The sequence below is a fragment of the Tetranychus urticae genome, chromosome 2 (assembly GCF_039701765.1).
Source record: "Tetranychus urticae isolate SD_2017Ah chromosome 2, NJAU_TeUrti_SD_1.0, whole genome shotgun sequence".
Classification (NCBI taxonomy): domain Eukaryota; kingdom Metazoa; phylum Arthropoda; class Arachnida; order Trombidiformes; family Tetranychidae; genus Tetranychus; species Tetranychus urticae.
This window is the reverse complement of record NC_142959.1, coordinates 8,299,370-8,318,428: the sequence shown is the minus strand read 5'-3', so window position 1 is coordinate 8,318,428 and position 19,059 is coordinate 8,299,370. Positions and strand designations below refer to the sequence as shown.

The 19,059-nt window shown below is 30.5% G+C and overlaps 1 protein-coding gene and 1 long non-coding RNA gene across 3 annotated transcripts in view; both read right to left on the bottom strand.

Annotated features, from left to right (window-relative positions):
- Nucleotides 1-18,829, bottom strand: part of LOC112539470 (uncharacterized) — a 53,518-nt gene extending 34,689 nt beyond the window's left edge. The window contains exons 1-2 of one of the 2 annotated variants that reach the window (XM_025162033.2): nt 18,653-18,829; nt 16,836-18,509 (exon numbers count right to left, since the gene is read on the bottom strand). In XM_025162033.2, coding sequence (XP_025017801.2) covers nt 16,836-17,763 — 928 coding nt within the window. In that variant the 5' untranslated portion in view covers nt 17,764-18,509; nt 18,653-18,829. Of the gene's footprint in view, nt 1-16,835; nt 18,623-18,652 lie in introns of those variants that run through there. The other variant, XM_089267005.1, reaches the window with a different exon arrangement.
- On the bottom strand, nt 14,864-16,822 carry LOC149093812 (uncharacterized). Its single transcript, XR_016198340.1, has 2 exons — nt 15,286-16,822; nt 14,864-15,205 (listed from the first exon to the last, which is right to left on the bottom strand). It is a non-coding gene; the product is annotated as an uncharacterized LOC149093812 (long non-coding RNA).
- Nucleotides 18,830-19,059: the final 230 nt, after the last annotated feature.

Sequence of the window (19,059 nt, the reverse complement as noted above, 5' to 3'; positions counted from 1 at the left end):
CCTTAATAAACTCCGAGAACATGAATTAGATTAACATTCAGCAGAGAATTGATGTTTGATCATTAAGACCAAGAGTTCTGAATAGTAATCTGTCTTGAAGTTTACCTCTTGATTCAAAGTTAACTTGAAATGATCATTATCACCATGAACACATGTTAAAGCTCTCCAATCAGTTTCATTTATCTTCCTTCTCATCTCGGCTTTTCTTCCATTAATTATTCTCCAACTTTTAATTATTTTTTCTTAAACCATTAATATCTCATTCATCTTGTCAGATGAAAGTCTTGTCCCATTCAACCGATGTAAGCTCATACAAAAAATGATGTTAAACACCTAAAATAACCAGAATTGAAATTTGAACACTTTATTAGTTCGAAGAGATTTGGACACTGGGACGAAATGTCAACTAGCTGTCCCTATCTTGCACACACTGTTACACTAATTTTCACTCCTTCTCCAAACTCCGAGCTTTGTCTTTACCTTGACACAAAAGGAGGTAAACAGTTGAGGGAAAAACTGTTAATTACGAACTGTGATGAGAGTCAAAGCCCCTTTGCAATCTTTCCTGTTGAACATTTTTCTTGAAACATTTTATCGTTTTTCTTCTTTATCTTCTTCCTTTACACAATTTTGTGGTTCCTTCAAATCTTCGTCTTATTCCTTGATCCACCTCGAGTTTAAAGAACAAAACTTTTCTCTTTTTTTCCAGAAAAGTCAAGATGCAAAAGAAAGATAACAAAAAGGAAAATAATGTCAACTCTTTTCTGTTTCTATTCATTATTTTGGTGAAGAAAAACAAATTTACTTTTCTTGCAAATCTTTTGCGACTTGAATTCATTTAAATTCAGAGTCAATCTTTTTTTGAAACTTTACTGATTAATTTACATTAATTTCATTCATCACATTCATTCGCTTCATTTTCACCAAATTATCTGAATTTGGATCAAAATCACCAAGTTAATGGAATGAAAATTTATGTTCACAATAATGCGATTTCCGAATTCGTTTAAACGAAAATGGGAAGTTTATCAAATCTGACGAAATGAAGTCATCAAATGTTAGAGAAGAACATTATTCGGAAGCTTTTTTCAAATTTCATTTCTTCAGATTCCAATATCACCCTTTATGGATCCACTCAAAAATGAAGTTTATTGGATTCAACAAAATTCAAAAAATAAGAAGAGCGAAATCCTGAAACTTTTTTTCAAATTCCAAAATTTATTTTTTACGAATTGCGTAAAAATTGCACATTTCAATTGAACGAAATTTGACGCTAGATCGAATATTAGAAAAGAACGAAATTCTGTAATCTTTTTTCAAATTTCATTCCTTCAGAATCTTTAGATCGAATGCAGCATTTGTTGACATGGAATTAGCTAAATCGAAATCAAATATTAAATTTCAGCTTTTATTGAATTCACCATTTTTATAGATTTTCTCAGTTTCTCAGAATTTTGAAATTCTAATCAAATTCCCACAGAAAAGAGAACAGAATAATAACCTTTTCTAATGGTTTGAAACCTCAATTTTAATCGTTAGGTTGACCATTTTCTCACATTGCGATTTCTCTTATTACCAAAGATTTCCATCATTTCATGGAGAAAGTGGTTGGAAAAGCATTTGGAACAATTTGCTCCAAGCGAATAAGAGAAGAAGAAAAATGATGAATTTCTGGTTGATTCCATTGAATAGTCATTCAACAATTTCTGATCAATTGAATGGACCAAAATGCTGAATCAAAAAAGTGTAATTAATGTTGATAAAGGCAGAACTGAATTCATGTGAAAATGATGATTGAGCAAAAAGTGAAATCATTTGAAAGCTCATTTAATTGAAAGGGTAAAGAGAGACAGAGAGAAGACTGTAAATAGAAGGAAAATGGTTAATAATCAAATGAGCACATATTAAAAGCCATTAGAGGCACAAGACAGCGACAACTTAGTTTCACTTTCCACTCTCTATTTATCACCATTAATTTGTAATTTAATTGTTTATCCCATTGTATTAATCAGTAAAACTAAAAAGAGTTTAATCTTTTTTCCTAAATAATGCGAATTAAACGGCAAAAAGCAAAACAAAAAAGGTTTCATTCGCCTTGTTTGTATATTTATATGCATTCAACTTTTGTAAATGCAATTAATTTGAAGGTTGGAAAACAAAATGAGCCGAAGATGAAAGCAAAAGTTGATTGTATTGTTAATCTGATTTCCAAGGGAGTAATTAGTTTCTATTTCAGGCAAAAATCCATCAAATTCTCATCAACACTGATTCCATTTGGGTTTCCATTTTCATTCTGATTCTTAAATGAAAATCTCATCTCTTTTCACCTTTGTTTTGTTCGGCCGATTATGAAAATTAAAACAAACATTGTTTGAACAAGGTTAAAGATGAACAGCGAAAAGGCCTGAAAAGTTGTTTCCCTTTTTGACAAACTCAATAATAATGATAATCAGATTGTTCAACATTCTCAGGGATTTTTCAACCTTTCAAAGGTTATTATCTGTTTACTTTCAAGCTCATACATCAATTGATGTTGAATCAATTAACTTTATTATTGGAAGGTGAGTGAGAAAATGTTGGTTGATTGATTGAAACCTTTTAATAGTAAATCAATATCAACATTGATTTAAGGATAAAATCACGGAATCAGGTTAAATATTCAACTCTGATTTACTTTTAATTAACAGATAGCAAAAAGAGATTGATTAAGGATTGATCAACATGGAATGAGGAGAATGTTGAGAAAAGGTGAAATGTTGAAAGAAATTTCAAGTAAATTCGCAATCATAAATAGATCAGATTAAGGTTAAAGGTCTTTTGATCAACCAGAGTAAGAGCAAGTGAGATAGAAACGTTACTAAGACTGATGAGTTTCTAATTGGAGAATAACGATTTTATGGAGTTTCAGAAGTTCAAGCTTTCCAATGAAATTCTGAGAAAGAAAATCTTAAGTCTCATTAAAACTTTTTATCTCAACATCAATAAGAGTTGTTTTTTACATCAAAATACTGATGAACTAATTGAAACGAATTTCGACATTTACGATAAGAATTTTATGATTTCATAAGATCACGAAATTTATCAGAAAATGTTTCGTTTGTTCGATTCTGTTGCAAATTTTCTCTGTTTACTGATTTGATGAGAATTTCGTTATTCGAAGAGATCGAAACTTTGAGACTTTTCTCATCAAAATTTCTAGCATTCACTAAATATGAAGTAGCTGTTCGATCGACGATTGAATCAACTTTTTTATCAAAATTTTGTCTGGCAATTCTTAGAAGCAATGAGCACGTAAATTCGTTGACGATCCTCAAGAGTAAAATGTTTCTTTTTATGGTATTGATGGTGATGGAATGGAATAATGTTGGAATGAAATTTTTCAACAATATTTTTATCCTCTTTTTTTCTGTTAATCAGCCAAATGAAGTAAAACTTTAGCAGCTACGAACATCACGAACTTTTTTTGCCTTCATTTTCTCGCTTTTGTTTCTCTTTTCAACATTTCCTAATAATAAGGCATTGAAGGTGAAATGAATATCAACAGGGAATCCAAGTTGGCAAAAAAAAGCTTTTTTGCTTCTCTTTCTTGTTCCAAAGATATTCCGAGTAAACATTCATGTAATGCTGATGCTATTGAGCTTGTAAAAATAAAAGTAAGAAGTAAACTTTAAACATGATAAGCTCCAAGTGAATCCACAGTTGACAATCAAATATTTTTGTGACTCGTCTTTTCACATCAAAACCAGTAAAGTCAATTTACGTGATTCATATAATATTTTATGACATATACAAGTTTGTCAAAGCTGGCAATGCATTTCAGGATAAAGTCGAGAGAACAAAATTCACGAATAAAAAACAATTGCAATAATCATAATGAAAGTTGATATCAAATGTGACTTTGTTCGTGCTTTCAAAGTAAAAATGGTTTAACATAGGCAAAGAGTCGTTAATTGCGTGACAATTTTCCTCTAATTACATTCATTATTTTACCCTTTTCCAGCAATATAAATTTGCTAACTAATTCTACCTTCAAGAATGCTAACATTTCTCTTCTTCCAGAGATTTCACCAAATCTAATTGATCAACTTTTCAAGTGAATATCCTTTACGCAAAATTTACTTCAAAAATTAGCTTTTCCTGAATAATTCAATAAAAGTAATTATTTCATGCTAACCTTTATGACAATTTGACTCGACTAAACTCAAGATCAACTTTTCTCTTCTTAATGTTTAATCAAAAGCACTCACAGCTATGCAACTTTAAGCTCCAAAAGCCGTATAAATCGATGTCACCGTCGTTAACCAAGTTTAGCTCGAAAGGAAGCATCAGACTTCATCATGTAAGCGTCATTTTTCGATGGCGATTCTCGAATCTTACAGCATCAACGAGCATTATCGTGTTTGGTTTTCGACTAAAGGCTTTTTATTCAATTAAAGTTGATTGAATTCGTTCGTCAATTTTAATAACAATATCATTCTATGAAAGATTCTTTAGATTCATCCCAATAAACTGAGCATAAAATTAGTTCATTCATCTTGTTTCACCTTTTAATAATCATTTTGTTATCCATTTTAATGATGCACATTATCATTACTATTATTATTTCATCAGTTTTTAAAGAATGAAAAAGATGGAACAAAAATGTTCTTTTAATGATGTTTTCAATATTGTTCATCTTCACTTGAAATTGAATGGAAACCAGCATTTCCATGGAATTAATAACATTAAGAGAAAAGTTGATATCAATTTACTTGAAATAAATTTCTATCGTCAACATTGAAAAGAGTCTGAAAATTGAATAAAAGTAGCATTTCATTGAATTTATAAATAATGTTGAAGACAAAACAATTTATTCATAATCATGAACAGCATCATGTCGAGCAAACTCAATTATCGATTTATCAATTATTCAAATTGAACTTGAGCTAACATTCAACATCAATTTACAGTAAATTTAGACAAGTTGTTTCGGAATGAAATTTGACTCGATTCGAGCTGACGCAATTTCCAATGAAACATTTCGTTGCATCAAACGATTACTCTTATTAATAACTTTAAATACAATTGTCGACAAATGTTAGACACAAGCATAAGTTTCATGCTATCTGAATCATCATCACCATCTTAAAGATGTAATTGAGAAAGCGAAATTTAATAAAGGAAATTCTGTCTTTTTTTTCTTCTTCTTGTTCAGAAAAAAATGATTCTTCACCAGTTTCATGAGCATCGTCATTATCATCTTATTTTGAGTTTTTTCTTCTTCTCTCCTCTTCAGAATTCAAGAAACATTATCTTTATTGCACACTTACAAGGTAAAAGTGTAGTCTTGAAACAATCAATAACAAAATAATGATGAAAAATATCGTTAGAGCAGAAGCAAAGAAATATCGATGAGAATTGCAACTTCAACCTTTTCCCAAATCATAATTTTAAACCTTATTAGACACTTTTACCTTCAATCAAATCAATCGCTTGACCAGAAGCTTTTCGAGGAAAAAACTGTTCCAAGGTTTTGAAGGTTCCAAGTTCCAAGATTGGAAATCTCTTTATAAGCTGTTAGTCGATACTTTGAGTTCTTAGAAAACAGTTCGAGTTCTTTATCTGAATAATTCATGGAATCTCATTGTTCTAGCAAACTCACTCAACATTTCGTGCTAATCGTGATTCAGTAAATGTCTATTGTCGACATTTCTTTGTCTGGAAAACGAATTTTTCGAAATTTCAGTTGACAAGTTTTCTGAATTATAATTGGATGAGCAGATTTTAATCGATAGTTGATCAAGTGAGAGAAAACTCGAATTCTTGAAATTTCACTGAAAAAGTTGGAAGATTTTTACGGTCAAACGTGCTCGGACGATAAAGAAATTGTCCATTTTCCATGGTTTTTAGAAAATGGAAAATTTCGAAAATTCTTTTTTTAGAAATTCTCTTTTCTATTTTTCGTCCAATTTTGAAGCAAATTCTGGTCATGAATCGTTTGCTTGATTTGCATATTTATGCGCATTTGCAAAATGAACATGATATTCAAGTGAATTCAATAAATATGCAAATCTTATTCAGCAAAATATCAATTTGAGTTTTTGTCCAGTTTAATGATGAAAAGAACAAAAAACTTGGAAAGAACAAAAAAGGAATGAAAAATGGCAGAAAACAAAGGAAAAGAGAAAAAAAATTCCTGTCAAATGAAGAATCAGAAGTGATAAGAGATATTCGAGTTGAAAAGTTCCGTTTCATTTCATCATATTCAACTTTACCTATTTATTAGAAATCAATTTATTCTGAAATAATCAGTCAAGAAAAACGTTTGCAAAGAATCGAGTAAAATGGGGAAAAGAAAAAGGTTGCCTTTTCGATTCTTATTCTTGTTTGTATAAAAATTCTGTGAAACAAGAAATGTTTTCCTTTCTCTTCAGGAAATGGCAACTTATTTTTCAGCAGAAAATTTCTTTTCTTTTTTTTTCATTTTATATTCACTTTTACATTGAAAGTTTTGCCAAAACATTTTCAACTTTTCTTTCTTGCAATCTTTACCTTTATGCTTCTACTGGGAGTGAAAATTATCACAAAAAAAGATTATCGAAAAGAAAAGAGATAATATTTAAAATTTGAAGTTGACTGAATTTGAAATTCAGTGATATTGAATTGAATCAATTTGGACAGATTTACGTGAAAATGAGAAGCACAGTCAAGTGAACAAATTGTCAACTTGAATAATTGAATCATTGAGTCTATTGAATAGTCACTAAATGTGCATGACGTTTCACTGGCCACTTATGGGAATGTCAAATCTCAAAGATAATTAATTCAAAAATCATTGTTGTGAAAAGAAATTGTTTATTCTTTTCATCCAAAAACTCGGAATGTGTCATGAGAGGAAAATGTTGCTAATAAATTAAACTGTGAATATGAAGAGTTGCATGAAAATTTACATTTCAAGTACAATTGTTGATAAATGTATTACCTTTTCAAGTTGCAGTTGGAGTTACATGAAATCTTCAGGTGAAACAGATTCAAGTTATTGGAACACTTTTTGCTTTTCGAGTTTTTCGTTTTTTTCAACATCTTTTCTTCAATCTTTTTCTTCCTGATTCTTATTGCTAGTTTTGATCCATTCTTGCAGCATTTGCAGGGTAAAGCTGTGTATTTATACATGACTTTATGAGCACATAACATTAAGTATAACTTATAAATGGTTTTTTGCTCAGCAATTGGAGTAGTCAAAGAATTGGAGATAAAAAAGTCAAGAAAAATCTTTACTTTGATGAAAACATGATAAAAGGTATGAGCAAAGAGCAACTGAAATGTTGGAAATTTACTTTTATTTTGTTTGAAAGAAGACAGAATCTTCTCTTTCACTGAAAAGGATAAAGTTATCAGTACATTTAAATATATTATTAATACGCATAAAATGAAATTTTTACCCATAAATATTCATAGTTGAAGGACTTTGATAACATGGTTTTGGATAAAGTATTTATAAACATAAATGCATGAATATATACAAGGTGTTGCAGTCGCATAGTCGCTTCTGAATCGCTAATAACTTTTTCGTTCTTTACTCGAATTTGAAATTTTTTTCGATTCCATAGTCGATTAGTCGAGTCTTTTATGATAACTTGGCAAATATGAAGCTACAGGCTCTACAGCTGTACTGTCTCGAAGTCGCATAAAGCTTTCATTAAGATGCGATTCACTTGCAAAGTTACAAAATTTTAATTTAAAGAACGAATAAAATTGATTTGTTTTGTAACCTCGTTGAAGAGAGTCTTTGAGTTAGAATATGTTCTAAAATGTTGAGTTTAATTTGGTTCACAAGTTATGACTTGGAGTCGATAGAATAAAATTTCGTTTAAAAAATGATCAAATCTTGACTGATTTACTAAATGGAGCCGAAAAAATTTCGAAACCGAGTAAAGGACGGAAAAGTTATTATTTAAAATCGGTTATTTGACTGCAACACCCTGTATATATTTATGTTTATTTATAGATGTAAATATTAATAAATAATAATAGAATGGCAAATATATGTGAAAAGGTACATTTTGCGAGTTAAACCATCAAAAATGTGTGACTTTACATCCATTTAACTATTGGAAAACTTAATGAGAAAATATTGTCAACTTTTATTGTATTATCAGCAATTATTACATGTAAAGGTTAACAGAGTTGATCGTTCCATGGATAAGAGCAATATTTTGTTGAAATGTGTTGAGACAGTGAATGTTATCACGAGTGCATTACGAGTGAAACTGCGATCGAATAAAAAGAATTCTAAGCAAAATATTTTTCTTCGCATAGATTTATTGATGAAAGTGCTGGTCAAAATATAGTCGCGACTTTCTTGGAATTAAGGTTTCTTGGAAATCATCTTTATATGGATTTGGAGAAAACGAAGAATCCGTATTCCAAGCATTCAGTTGAAGTCAAATCTTTGGATTATTCACTTTGATGACGTATATCTCTTGTTCGTATGATAAATGCCGCAAAAAATGTCGATTTCAATGTCTATTCAGTTACAAGAAATGTTACAAATGTCTAAAGTTCATTTTGTATTAATAATGTTAAGTCGACTGAATTGTAATGAAAATTCACTCCATTTCTTAGCATTTCAGTTGAAGTCAATTCAACTTTTAATGCTGTTTAGCCCAAACCGTGGAACTGTGCAACTTCAACCTTTGTTATATTTATGAATCAAACATTCAGGTAATCGACAATTTTTTGATGAAACAGAAAGAAGTCCAGATTTTTAAAATGTTAGGACAAATGTGTTTGAAAAGAGCGTGAATATTGAAAGTTAAGAAACATTTTTGGTCGTTAAAAAAGTGTGAAGCAAAATGTTTACAATGATAAACAGTTGTAAGTACAAGAAATGTTGCTCGAAATGACAGTTTTCGTGAGAAATAAATTTCTGAACACAAGAATACATTTCGCTATTTGTTGCTTATGGGAAAATTATTCTTTATGAATGCGCAAAAATGTTCAAGTGAAACTGTGAAAGAACATGATATCCATGGTTTTCTGTTTCACCTAACTTCCAATGAACATTTCCACACATTTTTTATTCCTTATTTCATCTTCTTCTCACCCAAACGATCATCTTTTATTACTGAAATAACAAAAATTTTACTCTATTTTTGCTTTTCTCACTTTTACCTTCAAACCACATTCAACTAATCGAATTGGAAATTTTACCAAAATCATTGATTAATGAAACAAGAATGAGAAACAGATGGTCTAATCAGAATCATTCAAATATTAGCTTCTATCTTTCAAAGGATACTTCATGTTTGGCCTGGAAACAGTCTATTGAATTTCATCTACTTTACTCATCTTGCAACAGCACGTATCCTGGTAACTCAGTATGTGTAAATTGTGTGAAGTTGAACATTTCTTCACCTTTTCTTGACTATTAATAATCGCTTCAAAGTGTTCAACTTATTCAGTCTGAAATTGAAATTTCAAATGTAGATTGGAATGTGAATGTGACAAGATAATGTTACCAAAAGATTAAAATAAATAGCGAGTTATATTCAACTCAATATCGTAACTTGATTAGCTTTTACTGTCGATGATATTACAAACCATCATTTTTAATAGGCATTTACATTAATGGAGGAAATGCAAGATTCAACCCAAATGTTTACATGATGAGATGAAGACAATATTTTGTAAACAGAATGCTAAATTACTTATTCATCCTGGTTAATCTAATCTTGCCAAATTTCAATCCAAGCCTTGTTCAACTTGATGCAACATCTTTCAATGTAATCTTTTTCAAGTTGCAAAATGAAATCAAATTAATTCATAAAAATAAAGATCAGTTGACTGCCCAAAAATTATCAAATTCATGATTCATTTTATCTCTTCAATTTCCCAAAACAAAAGCCAGTATCGATTCAATGATTCAAAATTGAAAATCTGGTAAGACCAAAGATTCCGTGAGTAAACATGAAAGCTCTACAAAAATCGACTCTCAACACAAAAGAAATGTTATCATAAACATAAACAATGAACAAATGTTTTCGTCTTTTCGAAGCTTGACTTATCTTTTCATCTGAAAGTCTTCCTTCAAATATAATATTCAGACTCGAAAAGCAAATCTTGAAGCTGGTTCAACCAGTTTCTCTGAAGCAACTTACAGGTGACTGAATAGCTTACACTCGCTACAATATTCAATCTTAAGAACTTTGATTTTCTGGTCTTTTCCACTAACGGTGATATTTCCATGGATCAATTGCTGATTCACATCTGCTTTGAAAAACATTCACCAAAAATGCCTGATAAACCATTTCTTTCAAAGTTACCCATTTCGATGTCACCAGATTGAACGATCCAAATATCTCTAGAACTCTTTGAATGAATAAAATTTATTACGAAGATTATTGGAAACCTTTTTGCTTTATCGAGTGATCAGTGGTCAAGATAATCTGGTTTGAGTCAGCCATGCTCAACTCTAACCTTTACTCATCAATATGAACAAGATTGGATCAGTTGGCAAAGGTTTGCTGAAAAATGTGAACACAATTTTGACAATACAATTGACTGATATCCTGATTATCATGGCTTCCAGACTGTTATTTATATCACTTAATTATCCATTATTTATGTTTAGAATCATCTCTTTGTCTTATTATGTGATAATGACAATATGATGGGAATGATGAGATGACAGGAGTACAATCGTAAGTCAGCTTTTTGTAATATCAATTCAATCTTGTCGACTTTTTTATTCAACATTAATGTTGATTATTTTATCATTATTATTACAATGACAATCATTTTCATATTCATTCCCATTCCTATTAACAAAGATTATTAATTTTGTTTTCACTCTTTTCGTCAATTTGCTTTTTCAAATAAAATTAACAATGAAATACTTTGAATGAAAATTAAACAAACAGAAATGGATTCATTTTCATGAGATTTTTTGAATCGATAATTTCATTTGTTTCTTCCTTATTTCATAGTTTATTCAACAATACACCAAACTGGAATAAACAAAAAACGTTGAATTGGAAGGAAAGAAATGTAAATGTTTTGATTTCAACTGGAAATATGAGAAAACATTTTTTATCTGTTGAATGATTTTTCATCAAAAATATTAAACATTATTGATTGAATTCAAGTTGTTTTTTCATCTCAATTTTGGTTCGATTTGTTCAGATTAAAATGATTATTTTAATCATTTTCATTGTTAACTTGAATGTTATTACTTGGCTTCCATCATCTGTAAATATTGTTGAGGGTAAACATTTGATTATTGAAATTTAGTAACTTCAACATTTACGATTGATAAATAATGAGAATGAAAAATGACAAAAATGAAAATCTCTCGAGTCTAGTTCATTGTATTTTTTTAAGATTATCCAGGATGATGAGGATCAAGTTGAATGTCAAATGAATAAATAATCAGAGAAACAATTTGTTAATATTAACAAAAAAATTGTCTTCCCAAATTAATTGCTGCTGCTGTTGAACAATAATGTGTTGAAGGTAATTTTCAATATTTATTATGGTTTAGCCTCTTGAAGATCCAGCTTTTGTCTTTTCATCTCTTCATCTTCATTGCCTTTGTTTTTCAAATTACTGGTTAAAAATGCGAAACTAATTAATTGCAATTATATTAACAGTAAACAGCCAAGTTGACAAATTGATTAATGTCAAGATTTAGATATTATGACGATAAATTCAACACAACATTAGTTAATATGTTAATATTAAGATAACATGCAGTCCCAATGCATATTATCATCCATTGAAGATTCAGCCTTTTTTAGAGGCTTGTTTTTCCCACTGGAAAGCCTTTATTTGATTTCCATTTGATTAATAACTTGGCTCAATGTAAACCTGTGTTTGTTAAGATCCACTACGAGTGTGTGCTTGATATCAATTATTGATAAAGGTTAATAAGCAAATCGTCCGATAATGTGATTGAAGGTAAACTGTGTTTGCTTAACTTGTTAGAATCAGCAGAAGAAATCTTGTTAAATCTTGCTTAATTGTTCCAATTGGAGTTACATTTTTGCTTGAGTTGATGTTGACATGGAAAAAAAGCCTTATGATTTGTGAGTGAAATGATAAGTTGCAGCTATCAGATTTCAATTATCACGTTTACATTCTGAATCGACTCATATTGATAGACTGATTTGATTGTGAACCAATTACATCACATTGTGCCAGGAGAGAGTTAAAATAAATACCAAAGAATAAGCTGGTTTTTGACTTCAATTATGTGAATGATTATGATGACTGGTTGTTGAGATGAGATGAGAAGCTTTTTTCTTCTGTCCAACAAATCAGCAGATCCAAAAACGTAACAGTATAAGGCTCAATCCTGATGAACCAAATGATATCTTTTGAATCTATCGATTACAGCTGTTACACATGACCAATGGTCTTTGCTAAAAATATATATTAGTCTGGACAAATATGATGCATATCAACCCAAAATGTTGCATGGATGAAAGTCACTTTACTAAATCAAAAAGATGTTTGCGAAAGAGTCTTTATTTAATATCAATATCATTTCACCAAGGTTAAATAGAGTTGATGACTCAAGATTAAGTCGTTAAAATTAGATTTAAAGAGTTAATTAATTTGAATTAATAAGAAGAAAGCATTTCAAGATTAACAGAAAATCGGTTCGATGTAAAAATGGCGCTCGTAACCACATGACTAAAGGGGGAGAAGCTAAAATTGTAACCAGATTTTAAAGGCGCGACTTTTAATTATCCAATATAATTACCAAAATTAACCTAAATATGGATTATTTTCATTAACTTGAGTCTTTAGTGTTTACAATCTTTTCAAAAAACTCATGTAATGTATAATATCAATTTTCAACATGAAAAAATAATTTCACTACCAAATGATATCAAGACAAATTTCAGTAAATTGTGATAAATTTAACCGTTGAATTTATGGTGAAAACCTTGAAAATATTGGGTCTTCAATGGTGAGGAAAGCATTAAACAATGAAACAATGAAAACAAATGTTAACCAGATTTGCACTTTTTCTTGTTTTTTCTACTTTTACAACAAAAAAGAAACCTAAACCTGAATAGCAACAACAAGTGTGTTAACCAGTTTCACTCTGAATTATTGAATTTATTGTTTCCATGCAATGAATTTCAAAAGTTTCAAAGAAGATTCAATTGGAATTGAGCAAACAGAAGGGAAAGAAGATGAAACCAATTGGCAACAATTTAGAGTCACAAATCAGTTTCAATAATGAAAATCTTCTGAAACAATGAAAGTGACAATGACAATTTTCATCCAATCTATCATAATTGTGACACTAAGCAAGTAAAAAAAAGAGTCAAACAAACAGGTAAAAGAAGAAGAAGCAAAAATACGTGAAAACAAAGGTAATTGGTAAATGGGAATTTAAAGGTTTTACAAGAAAAAAAGCCAAAAACAAATCAAAACTGTAACCAGTTGAACAGGAAAAAGGTAGAGTGAAAATCATGTGAGATTGAGTTACCTGAAGCATTATTGATCATCATAATGATTGGCTGTTACATAGACTGGTAACCTTGAAAATTGTGTTAAATTATTGGTAAACATGCGATTATGTTAACCATTATGTTAATATTACATTGGATTGGTAATCAGTTTGTAGCTTTTTTCACAAACCAATTAACTGATTCAGTTGTAAACAACGTTACAATGACCTAACCAGGTTAGCCCAGGCCTTAGACATCAACCTTGAATTGAAAATAAAAAACTTGTTTACATCATCAAAAATCATAATCATGAACCTTGTGAGGCTGAAGGAGATTAAAATTGTAACCTAGACAAAGCACCTTCTCCCATCAAAGTGATACCCATTGAAGGCATTTGTCTCGTCCAGGGATTTGCCTTTTAATGGTGTTTGATGAAAATAAATTGTGAGTTTGTTTCTCATGAAAATCAGCTTCTAGTAAATTCCCTTTTCCAATTCAATATTTATATAACATTTACCTGGAGATTATCAATTGGCAGCCATTCATGTGATCTGAATATATCAAGGTTGTTACTATTTTCATCGTTAATTCATCTATTAATATTATGCTTATTTGTATATCAATAATGATAATCTTTCAATACCCAGAGAAGATCGCATTTTTGCTTTGGATTATCATTAGTTGACAAATTGTTTTCATTTTAATCACAGCTCACAATGTTAATCAAGTAAACCTTTTTGTTTACCAATTAATCTTGCCATGGATTAACCCTTGAATGAATGTTGAATAGGAAAAAAAAGTAAAGAGTAAAGATGTTGTCCAAAGACATTGGATTATTGAAAGATGTTCATGTGCAGGGTTATGATTAGCATTGGACATTCAATCAAGTTCAACTCTTCAATGCCTTGCGAGAAATGAGCTTTCGATTTTTTCGTTTTCAATTTTCTGGAAAACTGATTATTCTGATCATTTCAAGATCAGCTGAGGTTACTGGAGGTTGAAACTCAATCATCTGACTTTTTGTTTTTCCATTGAAACAGGTTTTCCATCATTTTTGTTTTGCTCAAATTGATTCGTTTAGGTCAAGGACTGTGCATAACCAGTCTCAATTCAAGGCCAACTAATGAACTTTCCTGTTGTTAACATGGCAACCGAGCGGTTCGATGGGTTTCCAATGAAAACTCACAAGTTTATCTGTTTACCTGTTTTTGACAGCCATTTAAATGAAAGGCAAAGAAAAGAGGATTTTTTTTCATATTTCTATTTATACCTGGATGCAATTGAAATTGAAGCAAGAGTTTAATTGAAAACAAATAACTTCACCCTGAATGAACTTTAATAAGTTTAATGTGAGGATAACAAATATTGAAATAATTGAAGGTAAAAGTGTGATGAGAGGAAGAATGAAAAAAGTAAACTAATGCCGAAAAATTTCAATGTTTAATCATTTGAAGAGGCAATTAATTTACACTGGAAAGCTTTTTGCTTTTCAACACCTTTAACTTTGAGTTTCGCTTTTTTTTCCTCTCTTCTTCACGAGAAAAGTGAAACCATCACATGAAGATGATGAGGATGAAAATTGTTCACTCAATTTGATTCGTTTCAATGACTTTTGTTTGCTTGTAATTCAATTGTTTATCAAGTGAGAAGAAGAGTTGTAAATTGAATTAGAACCCAAGATTCCAAAGTGACCAAAATTTTTTCAATTTTCCCAACCAAAACCATTGCAAGTTGAGAGTAACAATTATCTAATAATAAACCTTTGACCATCGTAAGATAATCACAATTATACAACTAATTTTCAGCCAATTTTCCAATAAAATGGAAAAATCTGTTTTACCTTTTCAGTTATTCCTGGAAAATCGATAACCTCTTCACATGTTCAACTTTGTCTCGAGTTAATTTCATTTCAACTGTTGACTGCCGGTTAATGATTAAGGCAATGATTTAGATTCAAGTTTTGTTGGCCTGCAAAATTAGTTCAAAAAATGGTTGTTTTCTGGTTGATTGACGTCAACTTGTCACCGAGTGATGATCCAAAATTGGGTGAACATTGAATGAAAATTGAAACACGTAAATGGCTAATACTTTGACCATGTAATAAGATGAAGTTGTTGATATGTGAATGAATAATAACAATGAAAATGATGGCAAGAAAATTGAGGTTACAAATGATACAGAATGATTGGTAATAAAGGAAGCAAAGTTTTTACAGTAAGACAGGGAAAAGGTGATGATGATGAGTTTGATGAAAGAGCTTCAGGAATATAATGACAGAATTGACAGAAGGATTTTCATGTTAAGTCATGGAAAGAAGGAAAATGATGCAAGAAAGTAAAGATTAGGCGAACGAACAAAAAAAACTCTGAAAATTGTGGTGAAACAGTGAGAAATAACGAGATGATTATAATAATTATAATGACTATCATGGTGAAGGAAAGATTTCATGATGAAACAGATTTTCTGTTGTTCTTCTTTCATTTTTCAAGGGTTTGTTCAAAAGGGGAAAAAGTGAAAGTTTGAAAAATAATTGATGAATTTTTGATAAAAGATGAAATGAATCACAATTTTTGCTTCTTCTCAACACTTTTCATGGGAAATGGGCAAGAATCGTGAAAAGGCCAACAAGAAATGAAAGGTTGATTGATTTTAATGATGATATTGGGATGGACAAGTAAACAGTAACTGAATGACAAAGGAAAAGATGATGATGAAAGGTAAAAGAATTGCTGGTGAAAAGATGAGGATGAAATTGATGAACAGTCTTTCAATTTGTTCGTTTACTTTTTTCTTCTTCTCTTCGTCTTACCTTCTTCATCATTTTCATCATCTTTACCATTCTTCTTTTCCTCAACTCTTCTATCGATTTTGGATTCTCAGTCTTTTCCTTCAATCAAGTTACAGCATTAATCACACTTTTTAGGTTCACTTAATGAGAAAAGAAAAAAAAGAATTGAAAATTTGGTTAATCTGAACAGAAGAATTGAATAGCAAATTTTTAATCACAATTCTTCAATACCTTTCTCTTCCATTGAACATTTCAAAATTATCCTGAAACAGAGTCGACTTGAGAATCGTCTGATTAATTGCATTTGATAAATTGTTTCATTATCAGAACTTTTCGAACTGTCAGAATCTTCAGTTAACCTGAGTTTTCATTTTTTTATCGTCAAATTGGAATTTTGTTTTATCGAAAATATTCAGTTTGAATTTTTAATCAGAAAGATTATGAAAGATTTGATGAGTTTTTGGATATTTTGGAGAAAATGTTGTAGAATGAAAATTTGAATGTTTTTTTGTCAAAGTTGATGAGCTTTCATGTGTCATTGAATGTAAACTGATGACAATTTTATGCAAATTAAAGGTAAATGTTTATTCTGATTGACTTACCTTGTTCGTTGAAACCTTGCTTACACTGACAGGTTCCACTTTGGTTGTTCAATATTGGCGGATTAATGCGTTCACAGGTTGAATGGGAGACGAAACATTGAGCTGAATGTTCACAATGTTCACCATTGCGTTTCAATTTGAAACAAAATTTGGAAACATACGAAGATTCTGATGAAGTGATATCCATATAACCAGGTGAACAGCCACAAAGACCTTCCTTAACCATGCATTTAGTTTTACTGGGTAAACATTCTTGATCATCTGAACATGAATCACGCATAACGTGATTGGGTAAACTTTCGCTTGCACTTGATCGTTTACCTAATCGGATAAAGGGTTGTTGTGAAGAAGATGAATAAGGTGAAGATGAGGATGAACTTTGCTTTCCAATGGAAGATGACATTTCTTTTGATTGATTGTTGATCAACATGTTTACAGGTTGTTTATAATTATCATGGGTAGAGTTGAAAAGAGTTGAAAAGTGAGCAGATAGTTTGGAGTCATTCTTACCTAAACTTTTACCTAAATGATCATGATTAATATTAAAAGAACTTATTGTTGGAACATTTATTAAGCTTGATAATGGATTAGGTTTCCATTGAGAATTGGATGATTTGGATGATGATTCTGATGATGGTGTTGTTCCTGTTTTCCATGTTGATGGTGAGGACAATGATGATGAGGCTAATGATGATATTGGTGAATGAAATGAGTAATGATATTTATCAACAATTGAACCTCGTAAAGTATTAAATCCATTGTGTTTCCCTTCACTCAGGGTTATACTCAACGTTAGTAGCATGATGTTACAGATGATTGGATGATAACGAGATGAGATGACCATTGTTACCTTAATGGGACGGTTTAATGTAAAATCATTTGTACTTGAATGTTCAGTTGTTGTCCACTGGTTTGATTCCCTTTTCATTAGATTAACCAGTTCAACACTTGAAATGTAAAATAACCTTTACTTGTCTTTAAACCGATAGACTGGGAGTTGAGGATTTTATCAACTTATAACACTGAATAAGCTTCATGTATTTTATCACTTGGATATGAATTATAACATTTTGGTTATCTCTTTGAATCCGTCTGTAAATTGGGTTAATAAGGCGAAAGATTGGGTTGAATGATGATAAATGGCTAAAATGAGGGAAAAAAAGATTTTCTTTAAATAATTATCATAATAATGATGTCTTTTTTTCTGGTAATGGGTTTCGTCTAATTTGCTTTTCTGGTATTTATCGCCTTTAATGTTGAGGAATGATTTTTGGGTTAAACTGGTCACAATTTCATTGATGGTTATGATGATGATGGCACAAGATTCACACAATTTTTCACTGTTGAAATGAACTTTCAGTTTTCCTTTTATGTTTTTGTCTCGATGTTTTGTTTCTTGTTTTTGGTTCAATTTTCAGTTGTTTTGGGTTTTGTTTGGTTTTCAATTTTGACTTTCGTTCTTCCTGTTGATTCAGAAGATTTCCAGGTAAAAGGTGAAATCACGAAACTGTGTTGAGGTTGAGGTTAAAGTCTTTAAGTTGAGTCTTTTTTGTTGTACTTGTTGTTGTTGTTGTTGCCTTTGGATGATAACCGATGAGGAGGATGATGATGGAAATGGGTGAAAAGAGAAAGGTTTTGTTCAATCGACAAACTTCTACTGGTCTGACAGATATTCTGTGAATGAAAACGGAAGAGAATTTCAGTGAGTTTTATGAAGAGAAAAGGATAATAGGAAGAAACAGGAGAAAGAAAGAGATGATGAGGGGAAAAAAGGTGAGAGAGTAAAGTGTAAAGCGCAAGGTTACTACGATTTTTACCTTAAGAGGTTGCGCTTTTGGTATCTTCATATTTTTCATCATCTCACCATGATGATTGTCAATCGATTTGATCTCACTAAATATATAAAGTTAATTTTTGCTTCAAAATGTTTACAAAAAATCAACATGTTCATAATTGGATAGTTGAAGGTAACCCAAAGGTTTCAGAGGAAAATCTGGTTCATTTGGTTGACCATTTACTTGTTAGTGAACACATGTTTTTTGGGTTTTGGGTTCAATAAAACATTCATTTTTTTACACAACATTTTGTCATTTCATCTTTTTTGATGTTTCAACCTTAAAATATGATTAAAAATATTTATCTTTATTGGTTTTACAAAAGCATTGCAATAACCAGATTTGGTTAAGCCTGGTATCAATGCTATCAACTATTATTTAACCCAAAT